The sequence below is a fragment of the Malaya genurostris genome, chromosome 3 (assembly GCF_030247185.1).
Source record: "Malaya genurostris strain Urasoe2022 chromosome 3, Malgen_1.1, whole genome shotgun sequence".
In the NCBI taxonomy this organism is placed as follows: domain Eukaryota; kingdom Metazoa; phylum Arthropoda; class Insecta; order Diptera; family Culicidae; genus Malaya; species Malaya genurostris.
In genome coordinates this window covers 117,961,054-117,973,630 of record NC_080572.1, presented here as the reverse complement: position 1 = coordinate 117,973,630, position 12,577 = coordinate 117,961,054, and the positions used below count along the sequence as shown (strand labels likewise).

Sequence of the window (12,577 nt, the reverse complement as noted above, 5' to 3'; positions counted from 1 at the left end):
GCTTTTTGCTTTCTATTTTTCAAATATCTCAATTGCTGGTTGAACCACACAGACAATTTGCTATTGTGTGTTCTTCTTCCTCTTCTTCTTCTTCTTCTTCTTCTTCTTCTTCTTCTTCTTCTTCTATTTATTGGTACAATTTCCGAAATAAAGTTGTTAATAATTAGATAGAATTTTCCCCTTCTTTATTGACGTTACTTTCCACACTCAATATATTTTTCCAGTTTAATGTACTTAGTCTACCTTTAGCTTAGTGGTATTCTATTTCGTTACGGAGAGACATGTTATGCATAAGAATGGAGTATTCAATTGCTGTGTGAAATGCTTCATTTTTCCAGAGTGGATTTGGTGAGGCATTCACACAGAAGTCTTCGGTACAGTTTGTGAAAAGAAGATCAGAATATGAATTTTGTTTGTTGTTCACCGAATTTATTTGATTCAAGCCGAATAAAGAAATTTTGTCGAAAAGGAATTGTAGTGTTTCATTTTCTCCTGCAATTGAAAGCAGAATGGATTCATTTTTGTTAATTGGTGATGAAGTGATCGTTTCGTTGGTTAAAGTCACCATATAATAACTTAACTTTTGGTTCCATATGCAACATAATATTTTGTACAGTTCTAAAGAACAGTTCGAAAGTGGTTTTGTTAGCCTTTTCAGGGGGAAAACAAACAAAGGCAAAATATATTTTTCTCCTGATATAATTACTTTGGTCCAAACATCTTCAAATTCTTTGTGTTTATTTTTTCTAATTTTGCCGGATGAAAAGTCAGCTTTTACTGCTATGAAGATTCCACCTTCAGATTTTTTGTTGGATAGTGCTAAGTTACGATGATATTTCTTTCTAAGACCGAAGTAGTATTGCTTTGAATACTTCTGTTATTTTGAACACTTTCTGTTGCAGCTGTTAGTAAGTCCTTGTCCAAAGGTAAGGTATATTGTAACGACATATTGTTGTTATTGTTGTGGTAAGTATTGGTACTATTTGTGTTGAAGTGCATGTTGTTATCGTTGTTTTTGTTGCTGTTGTTGTTGTTGTTGTTGTTGCTGTTGTTTTGTTAAATCAAAATTTATGACGAAAAGTATGACTCCCGGTATTATGTTTTCAAAAGCACCGGGTGTTACGAAGCGTGCATTTGTCATTCAAAATGGCCAGAATTGTCAACATAAGGGAGGACCATGAGTACCAACACAACGCCACCAAAAGATCAAAAATTCAACATACATAACATGTGAAAATTCAAAAATCGCGATACTTTATTAACAAACCTCGTAAATATGTGCGAACTCAACAGAATACTGTCTAAATATTCAAAACAGAAATTATCACTGACATTGACAATAGTTGTGTAGTCCTACGTCAACAGTTCGAAGACCCTTTGAAGTTTTTTTTGACAAGCGCAATAAACGGATGTGTTGAATGGGATAACGAAGGTAACGAGCGCATAAATGATGCCATCACAACAACGTATATGATCACAGTTCCAACTACAGGTACACTTGACGTTGGTAGATAACTCACTTTTATGATTTAGGATAAAATTTACCCAATCTAACAAACATTAGAAGATTCGAATAAGTGATAATTAAATAAACATAATTTGAATAAATGTCGTAGAAGTGAAATAACTTATTCGTTTTGATTATTTTGATTTACCGTTTTCGAAAAAACAATAATGCCTAAACTACATTGTAAATTTATTCCAAGCTCCATTAAACTTTTTGCGTGTGCCACTGGTTTGTTGCTCACCATAATCATGCTTAATTAATGACACGTGTGCAACAATTACCAAAACGCCCAACCAACGACATGATCGATGACATGACAAGTACCCGGTCCATATAAAAGACAGAAACAAGAATTGTACGGTCCATAATACAAATACGCAATGCCAACACATGTGTTCACGCCTAGTATAAATAGTAGTTCTAAGAAATGAGCTTCGTCCACAATTAGTTAGCCATCATCACCCGAGTACTGTCAGCACTCACTATTCAGACTATGGAATAAATCGTCTGTTTCGAGAAGCGTTAAAACTTTGCTTGTTGACAGACACATTGACGATTGTGTTGTGCTGCAGTTACGATCCGCAGTTCTCTGGTGTCGGTTGCCTGCTTTCGCGACCAACTCTATACATTCGCATTCGAAGCCGTGTAATTTCCCGTGCGACATGCTGCCTTTGTGCATACACCGAAAGCACGAGCGCTGTTTTACAGCAAAAGTCCTAGTGTATTCAATATTATTATGTCAATGTGACGTCACAATAGCAAATTTTTCGTGTACTGAGGCACAGTCAAATAGTGAAAAAAAAGTTTATCCTACTATAAAAACTAGAATCGTTTGCAATTTTGTATTGTATATAAGGTGACTGTACAAATAATCATCTCATTTATTTTAATTTTTTTTACCACTTTATTTTAATAATAACCCGATCTACAACGGATTGAAATGTCACCGCTATCAGTATTCTTGCTCCGTGACGGTGACGCCGATTTGTTGGCACACCAACTTAGGCTATATTGCCAGTTAAATTTCGTTTATAGTCCAATGGACTTTCTTTTTACTGGACTACAAGCGAAAATCTCGCTGTGTGGCTACGTCGAATCGTCAAAGTACGGACAAAAATCGTTTCTTTCTTGCGAAATACTCAAATTTTCTCCGGACTAACACGATACGTTAAGAGTTTCACCGGAAGTCCAAATGCTCCGGCACTAGAAACTCGCAGATCTACAGATTGAAATGTCAACAATAATACACACTAAATATCAGCTGTTGAAACGTCACCTGAAGCGACGAAATCGTTCTTGGACTTTGTGGGACACCCTACACACTAAGATTTAATTCCTTTGTTCGGTAACTTTTCTTGACGAAAACTTTCGTTAATCAATAGAAATAACCGATATCTCCGTACATGAATTTTATTTTACAAAAATTACCGGACGTTCAGTTTTACGCAAGTTTTCATTACAGAATTCTGTAAATAACTATAAAATTCATATGCATGGAAAGAAATCAATCAATCATTTTAACTTCTCATGAAACCATGAACAATAACTCTTCTCCCATGAAAATTAATCATGGTTCGAAAATGCGTTACTTGAAGAATGTATTTCTTTCAAAGCTCGTAACTCCAATTTTCCACTCGAATATTACTTTGAGTCCTCTGCCTCAAGTGATGTGATAGATTGCTGAATAGATTAATGGTAAGGCAAAAAGCAGACATTCAAAAGCAAGAACTACTGAAAATGTTTACTTGATTCTGAAGCATATTCATTTAATAATCGAGTTGTTTTACCCACCGGCTGATAGATAATTGACAACATAGAGATACTGAACCGAAAATTGACATCATAAGAGACTAAGCAAGGCTACGCTTTTCATTTGACAAACATCAATGTTGTATTTTGTTTGAATGTATTTTTACATATTTGATGTGGCCGTTGTTGTTAGATTACTATTCTGAGAACTAGCGTAAACCAAAAAATAAATTCGATTGTGAATTTTGAACTCCATCTAACCAAAATCAGGAATATTTTTTTGTTCAACCACTTGTTGTTTTGATCTACCTAAATATTTTAAATAAGACGATTTGCAAACGATGTTTTGAAAATATAAATGAAAAATCAATCCGAGGTATTTGCAAGAATTCGACGTAAAGTTTCTTTTTAAGAGGTTTGATTCACACGTGTTTTTTCATGCAATTCGTTTAAGTGTTTAAACTCTGAACACACAAATTCAAAACTGGAGCAATGAACGCAAGTAAAAACGTTATTTCAGGCGTCGTCGTTTTTCAAAAACGTAATATTTTTATTGTTAATGATTCTGGTTAAAGGAAGTTCGTCGTTTTTTTCACTCTTTTGCTATTCAAATGTACATCATTTGAGACATTAGTTAAAATCGCGTAAAAAATACGTTCATCACATCATTAAATGGAATGAAATTCATATTTGAAATCTTCATATTTTAAAACATAACGCCTGAATCTATTCTGCAAAAATTACCATCGCAGCAGAAACACGCCTGAAGTTATACCCAACAACGTCATGTGCTTTAAATTTCAGCGAAATCAGTTCAAATGGATCATAATTCGAGAACTTTTAATCATGGTGTATTATCATAACATGAAAATATACTATTTTCCCCAAATCATGACTCGTTTTGAACATTTCTAGAATCGGAATTTTGCCCGTGCGGTAAACCTGAATAGTCGCTGACTACGGTAATAATCGTACTGTCCATCTGGTAAAATTATCGTACTTCTATAAATACTGATTGTAGTGAAAAGTAACTATCGAACAGGGATTCAAATTTTCAGTAACTTTTTTTTAATACAAAACCTAGAAGGGTTCGTCGAATGAATTGTGTTAAAAGTGCACATTTTTTTAAACATTAGAACTACTCAAAGCATACCGTTAGAGGGCAATTTCTGAAATCTTAGTTTGTCGTCAATATACAGTGCAGTGAAACCATAGCCGACTGGTTCGAGTTTCGAACTTATTCGTTTCTGTGAAAAAAAAACTACAAGGATCTGCCCCATGGGGTTGTTCGACCCATTGATGTGGATCAAGGCAACCAAAATTTCTAATGATCTACAATCAAACAGTTCGATCAATCGTCACACTTCACTCTGGTCTCTCTTCAAATGTCGAATAAAAATCGTCACACTTTTGAATCCGCAATTGCACGAGAGTCTGCTTAGATTTATCTTGATTAGGAATCAACACCGAATATCGTTTGTCCTGATATGTATTTGTTTTGCAGCCGATGAAATTACATCGATTTCCCAAATGTAGGCAATTATATTGTTGTACATACTTGCGATACGGATTTCGATATTTAGCTTCTCTTCGCCAAGCTTGTGTTCACGTTATGTATGCACGCAGTTATTTTTATAGCGTCTCTGCCATACTACCATTGTTATTCTCAACATTTGCTACTTAGCCATTGTAGACTAGCTGACGCACCTTCTTGCGAACGTTCCTCATTAAATTCCGTACAGACTTCTTGGCGACAAGTTTTGACACTTTTTTCCAATCTTTTTCGAGCTGTTGAATGGTTTCGGCTGCCGAGACATGTTTCCTAAGATGTGCCTTCGTTAATGCCCAAAATTCCTCAATTGGTCGAAGTTGTGGGCAATTTGGTGGATTCATGTCTTTTGGGACGAAAGTGACATTTTTGGTAGTATACCATTCTACCGGTGATTTCGAGTAGTGGCAAGAAGCAAGATCTGGCCAGAAGACAACAGGATCCTTGTCGCTTCGAATCATGGGTAGAAGTCGTTTTTGTAAACATTCCTTGATGTATATTTCGCTGTTCATTGAAGCAGTGGTGATGAAGGGTTTGGAAATCTTACCGCAGCAAAAAATTGCTTGCCAGACCATAGCTTTCTCACCAAATATTTCGACTTCAATCGATGTCTCGGACTAGTTTAACACTTGCCCTTCCCGCACCGTATAATATTGTGATCCCGGCAAGGATTTGTAATTGAGTTTCACGTGGGTCCACGATTATGCAGATCAATTTTCCAGCAAGAATCGTATTGTACAGCTTTCGAACCCTTGGCCTGATCGATGCTTCTTGTTTCGGACTACGTTTTGGTTGTTTCTGCTTCTTATATTTTCAAAAGTTCTTTAGCACGAAGAACATTTGACTTCGAGTGCCCACTTTTTTGGCCACATCCCGAACTGAAACCTTCTTCTGAAACCTTCCTTGCTCGAATGCCTTCAGTATACGTTTATCCAACTGAGGATTAGCAGGACCTTTTTTTCGACCCGTTTTCGGTTTATCCTCAAAGGTGTTATCCTCACCGAACTTCCTGATTGCATTTCGCACGGCTTTTTCACTTACTCCTGCCATTTTTGCTATCTTTCTCAGTGACAGTCCGCGTTCTGTGCACCATTTGTACACAATTTTTCGACGTTGTTCTGCTGAAAGTCCACGCATTTGGAAACAAACTAATGAAAACGAATAAACAACTGCACAAGTGGTTAGAGATGAGTGTAAACAACAGGACGCAGCCATAAAAATTGACAGATTCTGAACCATTGCTGTCTAGCAATAGCCTACCTCTAGCATGCTACGCGTAGAACTGAAACGTTAGCTTTAATTTAGATTCTATTTATAGATTCGCGTGCTTCCAACAGCTTCGCTTTTGCTTTCCTCTGATATATCGCTTACTCCTTCAAAAGCGTCGTCTATGGCAGAGAAATCCGGTATGCCGGAGATTTTTAGCAGACAAAATAGGATGCTCGCTACTAATCAACATTTCAATCATATATAATTGAAAATACGTGGCTTTATACATTCAAATCGAAACTTAGAAATATTTCCAATCAAATGATGAAATAATATTAACAATTGATACAAAATAGACTGAGCTGTAAGTGTTTAAAACCTGACCACATTTATACGTGTAGTTTTCCTTGAGTTTCTGATTTGCATCCCTATATAGGGAATAAAGATGTGTTCCACATCAAAATCCAAATCCGAAAAGCCAATGCCTAAGTAATTTGAAAGTTTGTGTTGATTTTTGAAATCCAAAGATCAATTCAAATTCAGAACTTTAACCAAAAGAAAAGAAAAACATAAAAAAACTACCGAACAGTTCAGGGTAGCTGTTTGACAATTCAGCAATTACCGAACGAACTGCAGTCAATTCAATTGCCAAACTGCTACTGAACGCTCAGCTGTTGAAAAGTCGGTCAAAAATTACCGAATTCTGTGAAATTTTCTAAGTGTGTATATTTCATTTAATTATTCTTTCCACATAATCTGATAACATGATCTAACGATTTTACAATTTACCGAAAACTTTACTTTCGAAAAACTTTTAGTGGTTATATTAAAATTGGTGGTGTTCTGATGGGGAATGCATTCGTTTTTTTTTTTTTCTAAAGAAGCAGAAGACGCACGCGGTTTATTCATTCGAAAATGTATATCGGTGTCATGCCCGCAGAAAACGCCTACACATCCCTAATTTGGAAACCGTAATAGTTTGCCAACTATTTGATTTTGACATTTACACGTCGGATATTAAAATGACATCGAAGCAAGAGGAAAAGTTAAAAATGGAGAACAATGGGAGCTGTCAACAAACTTCGGTTCGTTTAAAGGCTACTCTTTGGTTCTGAATCAAATTCGAAGATCAAATGGCGGTCACATCCGGTTCTGAAAATGTAATGGTATAAGCGACGTAACCGATAAAAAAATCGTTTTTTTTTCTATCCACATATTTTTTAGAAAATAATCCATAATCAAGGTGAATATTACTAATACTTTTGGTTTCGAAAATGTTGTCGGATATGCGACGTAAGCGCTGATGCACGCTTTTGTGAACAAAACCAAAATATTCTGATTGAATTATTGTCAGAAATTTTTAGCCCAAATTCGAGACAGAAATTATTTCTATGATTTGTTTGACGTAACATCCTTTACATTGTTCTCACGTAATCCAGTAACAAAGAATATACACACTACTTTTCAGCAGCTACTTACTCAACATAAATAGGTGGTTAATGTGGGAAAATAGGTCAAACAATGCGTTGTATCACCAATATCACAAAACATTAAGTTTGAAAAAAAAATTGAAAATGTTCAACCACTTTTTTGATTTCATTGATTGCAATATGCAGCCCTGAGTGAAAAAAAAGTTCGGGTAAAATTTAAAAAATATACGTTTCACTATTAATTTTCTAGCCAATCGATTATTAAGATCGATACATCGATATAACAAATTAAGCTTTCGAACAACTAATCGATTACTTGAAGACGTTGGTAGCAAACATATAATATAAATCAACTGACAGGATGGTTTACTCCGACACGGAAAACACATTTACGCACAACCCTGCGGTATAAAATACACAAGAAAAACATTGAGCCTGCCATCTATTAACTGCTAGATCAAGTTTGAGCTGTTCGTTAAATTGTAGCTTTTGTCGGAGTTCAATTTCCCATACAGGCTAGAAAGCTACCCATAGCTGAGAAGCTCATTTCACGAGTTTCGCTCACCTGTTGCGCTTCGCAGAGTTGTGTTGAGCTGGATGTACTGCTCGTGCTCTTCCTCCGGTTCCTCTTGTAACGTCGGATGACACGTTTCCCATATAGTCTTCATCTGATGCTTTGGCGGTTGGTCGAGCCGCACACGGGGCAGTTCGGCGAACAGAATGTCCGTTAGCTGGTGGAATGAAAACGAAAGTGGAATATTGTATTTAAGGTGTACGAAATCAGTTGCGTGGATGACCGATTTTGGCTAAAGCTTTTTTGTTTGCCACGCTTGACCAAATTACGGGCTTTGATGGACCGACGATAGAGTCGATTAAGAAAATTACCTTTACATCTTTTTTCGTGGTTAGTGGAAATATCTTATCCGTTAATTTTCAGAGGCAGCAATTAGATGGGGGAATGATGAAATTAAGGTTAGCGTTGGTTAGTAGGTGAAAAATGTACTCTGAGTGGTTACGAGGCTCTTACCGAAAGCTCTTCACTGCAGTAGGATGTGAGGGTTTGTTCGTCTTGCTGTAATACGCAGTATAGAGGACCCCATGGTAGATTTGTCGATCGTGTGGCTTGTCCTTCGGTCTCTGTAAAAGAGAAGAAATTTTATAATGAATCATACTGTGACATTTTGAAATTCGATTGTCTATTCAGTTCATGATTTTGCAATATATTTTTGCCAGAAAAATTGTACTAATCAGGAGCTAAACGGAGTGCTGATTTCATATGTTTATTCCACGGAAAACCACCAGAATTTAGCGCATTCAAATTGCCATGCTATAGAATACACAATGAGACGCTGAAATCGTATCTGTATCACTGAGTGGCGATACAATTTTATAGACCTGCAATTTAGATCCGTTTGCATTACTTCAATTTACGATGTTGATGATGCACTATTTCTTTTCAATTCAGAACATCCGGCTATTGAAAAGTTGTCATCAGAATTAACCTTGTGTATACATTGAGGAATTATCCGTCTAGATTGCACAAACCACCCGTAATATTAAGGAGCTATTTAAATCACAACTGCGTCAGGTATTCCACACGATTTAAATAAAATTACAAATATATAGCCAAATGCAGCACGAAAAGAAACAAACAAAATTTACATACGTACCACAGTGAAGTAAATATGACTAACAAGAAAACCGGTACGACTCCTACGTTTCGATGACACATTAAGGGATGTCATGTTTTGGGACGAAATTACCACAAATATTGTAAGGACATAACATTGCGTATAATCGAAACAATTTGCAACCAAAATGTACATAATTATGGTATTAGTATCTTGTAACATACTTACGTTAGTCTAAATAATGTTATATTCGATGTGATCCAATTCGCAACTGCTCAATGCTATCGAGCTTCGTAAATTATTAGTATAAAAATAGCCGATTCATTTTAAAATTTATCTCATAGGGATTCTTTTGTATTTCTCTTAAAGAAAGCCTATACAATCTCTGTAGAATCAAGTCACCTACCAACTTAGTTCATCAAACTTTAAAAATGTCGGTGTGTGTCTCTGTGTGTGAAAGTTTAATTGTAATATTCGATCATTTTTTTGGTGAAAACTTACGGTAAAATTGCTGTTTTTCCGGTACATGAATTTAAGCTTACAGAAATTAAGTAAACTTTTACCGGGCGATCAGTTACTCACCAGTATTTTTTTTACGATATTCAGTAACTAAAAGCACAATTGATACGGTAAATAAAAATAATCGCCCTTTATGAATTGAACGATGGGCACTAACATAAACTTTTATTTGTCCAAACTGAAGTTTTTATAGTTTTTTATCGTAAACTTAACTAAACTGAAATTCACTGAAACTGATCCAATGAAACTTGATTTTTGAGGAAATTTCACAAATTACTCTATCGCTAGTTGACCGAAAGATGTATTAAAATCTGAGAGGGTACTGCCAACAGCAGGTACGATTTTACCCAAAATTCGTCTAATCGAATCCTACCCAAACAAAAAAAAACGATTTTCAAATGTTTTAAGTCGATTTGATCCCAAGGTAGGTAATTGTGTTAACTTCCAACCGTTCATATATTGTAAGATAGGAATTTTCAAGAAAATAAGTCCTAAAGGTCATTCGTCTCTTCGGGCTAGAAAAACTTTCTGACGCTATGGGCGGAGTTGGTAATCGAACCCAGGCGGGTTGGGTGAAAGGCATTGACTTACCCATCACGCTATACTCGTCTCCACTAAGACTTTTCTTGTCCAGTGCTGGAAAGATCGGGCAACTAGTAAAAGAGTATTCTGTAAAATCTCCTAACAAATTAGATGGTTATGACGATCAATTTTCCGTTTAGTTTTTGATAGACAAAAACTTGGAAAAAAAACTTTTAACAAAAAGTTTTTAGCAGAATATTTTTTTCTTTCTAAGTGCCCATCTTGCACGGTTTGTAGAGAACATAGTCACCTATTTTGGGACATTTTATTCCGCAAAATAAAAAAAAAAGTTTGTTTGGTCGACTATCAAAATCTGCAAACTCTATCAATCCGGTTAATTTATGTAAAATTAACATTTTGACACTAATACCCATGTATCAAATTAAAAACTATAAGTTTTTATGGCATCCTAACACCTTTCAATCTTAGATGGAGGAAATCGGCTCAGCCATCTGCGAGCAACGATTGCTGTAAGCAGTTCAAGCAGTTCAATTCAATTAAGCAGTTTAAATCAATTTAAAAATGAAATTGTTTTAAATTCGATAATATTGCCATCTTTATAATACTTATGTTACATTCGAAAGATTATGTTGCCAAAAATGAGCCGTGCTAAAATCGAAATAAAGCAAAATGATACGAAAAAGGATGCTTTACACAGTATACTTGGTGCTTAGAAGCAATTGCGTACATCAGTATTCAAGATCGCTTTATTATCAACACTCAAAACTCCTACTGCTGGAATAGGGGGAAAAGTCTTACACAAAAATATCAATATCTTCGTTAAAATGGATTGATTTTAACAATCTCTGGCTTGTTTTATAGTTATATCCGTGTGGAATCTAAGTCGCGCAACATAGTATGTTTACAAGGACAATTGTAACAGATACTACCATGATCAAAAAGTTCCCGGAATCACCACTGTGTGGCGCTCTCAATCACCCGATTAAATTATTGTTTATTTTAGGTTGCCACATCTGTCATTGATATTCTATCAAATTTTCAGCTTGATACATGGACATTTGTAAAAGTTACGCTGTATTGAGTACCAAGGATGGATTTTATCATATAAAAGAACACTCTCTAGCAACTTTTCACACAGTTCAATCAGTGACATCAAAGAAAGACGGATATCATCGCAGCAACAAAAAAACCGGTATGGTTCATTTAACATACAATGGACACCAGTGCGAGAGCGAATTTCTCTCGATGACCTGTCTGAGAATCAAAGGTTAGCACGCTGCTGTGGGGATTCTCTCTGAAGCAACAAACGGTCGCTTATTCTCGTCTCGCGATCCGATTCTACATGCGTTGATAATGGCAATAGAATCATTTTACTATTGCCGCTCATTCTAACTGTATGCATATAGCCTTTGTATAAGTTGTGTCTATGAAAATGTCCGTGAATGCTCCACACAAGGGTTTTGGAATATTGCAACCTAGTATGAGAATCATCAAGTCGAATCATCGATTCGATTTTCTGCGATAATTGTCAACTTGTGATTCTCTCTTGGTAAATTCCACACAGCACCGATCATTATCAGACTTTGAATTTGTTTAAGGGCCGTGAAATACTCAGAGTATGAAGTGGAGCGAAGAAATGTAGAAAAATTCTCTCACTGTTCATGCTTTGAGAGACACGAGTTCTTGTAGTATCTTCTACCAGATTGAAAATGTTGTATACAACATAAATAAATATCGAGCAGCTTCTGTCAAATTATCGGCAATCACCAACACTGTTGAGTACATCTACGATTGTGCGTGTCCTCGATTTTATACAATTTTAAAAATGGAATTGAATTTGCAACAACGTGTTTGCATTAAATTTTGCGTTAGAAACGGTTTCAATGGTGCGACGAGAAGAGTGTTCCGGCAACGATACTCTGAAGAAAACAGTCGTTTATCAGAGGCACGGACGTTTCAGAAGTGGCAGTGAGTCTGTGAATGATGATGAGAGAGTTTTCAGTCGAAAAAGATGGCAGTTCTCACAGTTTTCACTGATTACAAGGGTGTTGTGTCTCATGAATTCCTTCCAAAAGACCAAATCGTCAACAAGGAGTATTATTCGGGCGCTATTAGACGTTTGCAGATCAGATTTGTGGACAAACAACTCGTGGATATTGCGCCAAGGTAACGCACCGTCATAAAATGCCATCGTTATCCGTGAAGTTTTGGCTGAAAACGAAACGAATACCATTCAGCAACCACCGAATTCATCGGATCTGGCACCCTTCGACTTTTTCCCATTCGATCGACTCAAAAAACCGCTCCGTGGAACGTAGGTGACAAAAAGACGAACTATGCTTTTTAAACAATTTTTCAAGTCACAAAAACAAATAGTTTTTCGCTGACCTAAATCTCATGGAACACCTCTGGGAAGACCTGGAATGACGCATTAGAACAC

General features: G+C 36.1%; 1 protein-coding gene across 3 annotated transcripts in view; it reads right to left on the bottom strand.

Moving 5' to 3' along the window:
* LOC131436857 (ras GTPase-activating protein raskol) overlaps positions 1-12,577 on the bottom strand; it is a 352,339-nt gene that overhangs the window by 235,631 nt on the left and 104,131 nt on the right. For 2 of the 3 annotated variants that reach the window (XM_058605803.1, XM_058605805.1), the window contains exons 3-5: positions 8,472-8,581; positions 8,330-8,362; positions 8,010-8,175 (exon numbers count right to left, since the gene is read on the bottom strand). In XM_058605803.1, coding sequence (XP_058461786.1) covers positions 8,010-8,175; positions 8,330-8,362; positions 8,472-8,581 — 309 coding nt within the window. The remainder of the gene's footprint in view (positions 1-8,009; positions 8,176-8,329; positions 8,363-8,471; positions 8,582-12,577) is intronic. The other variant, XM_058605804.1, reaches the window with a different exon arrangement.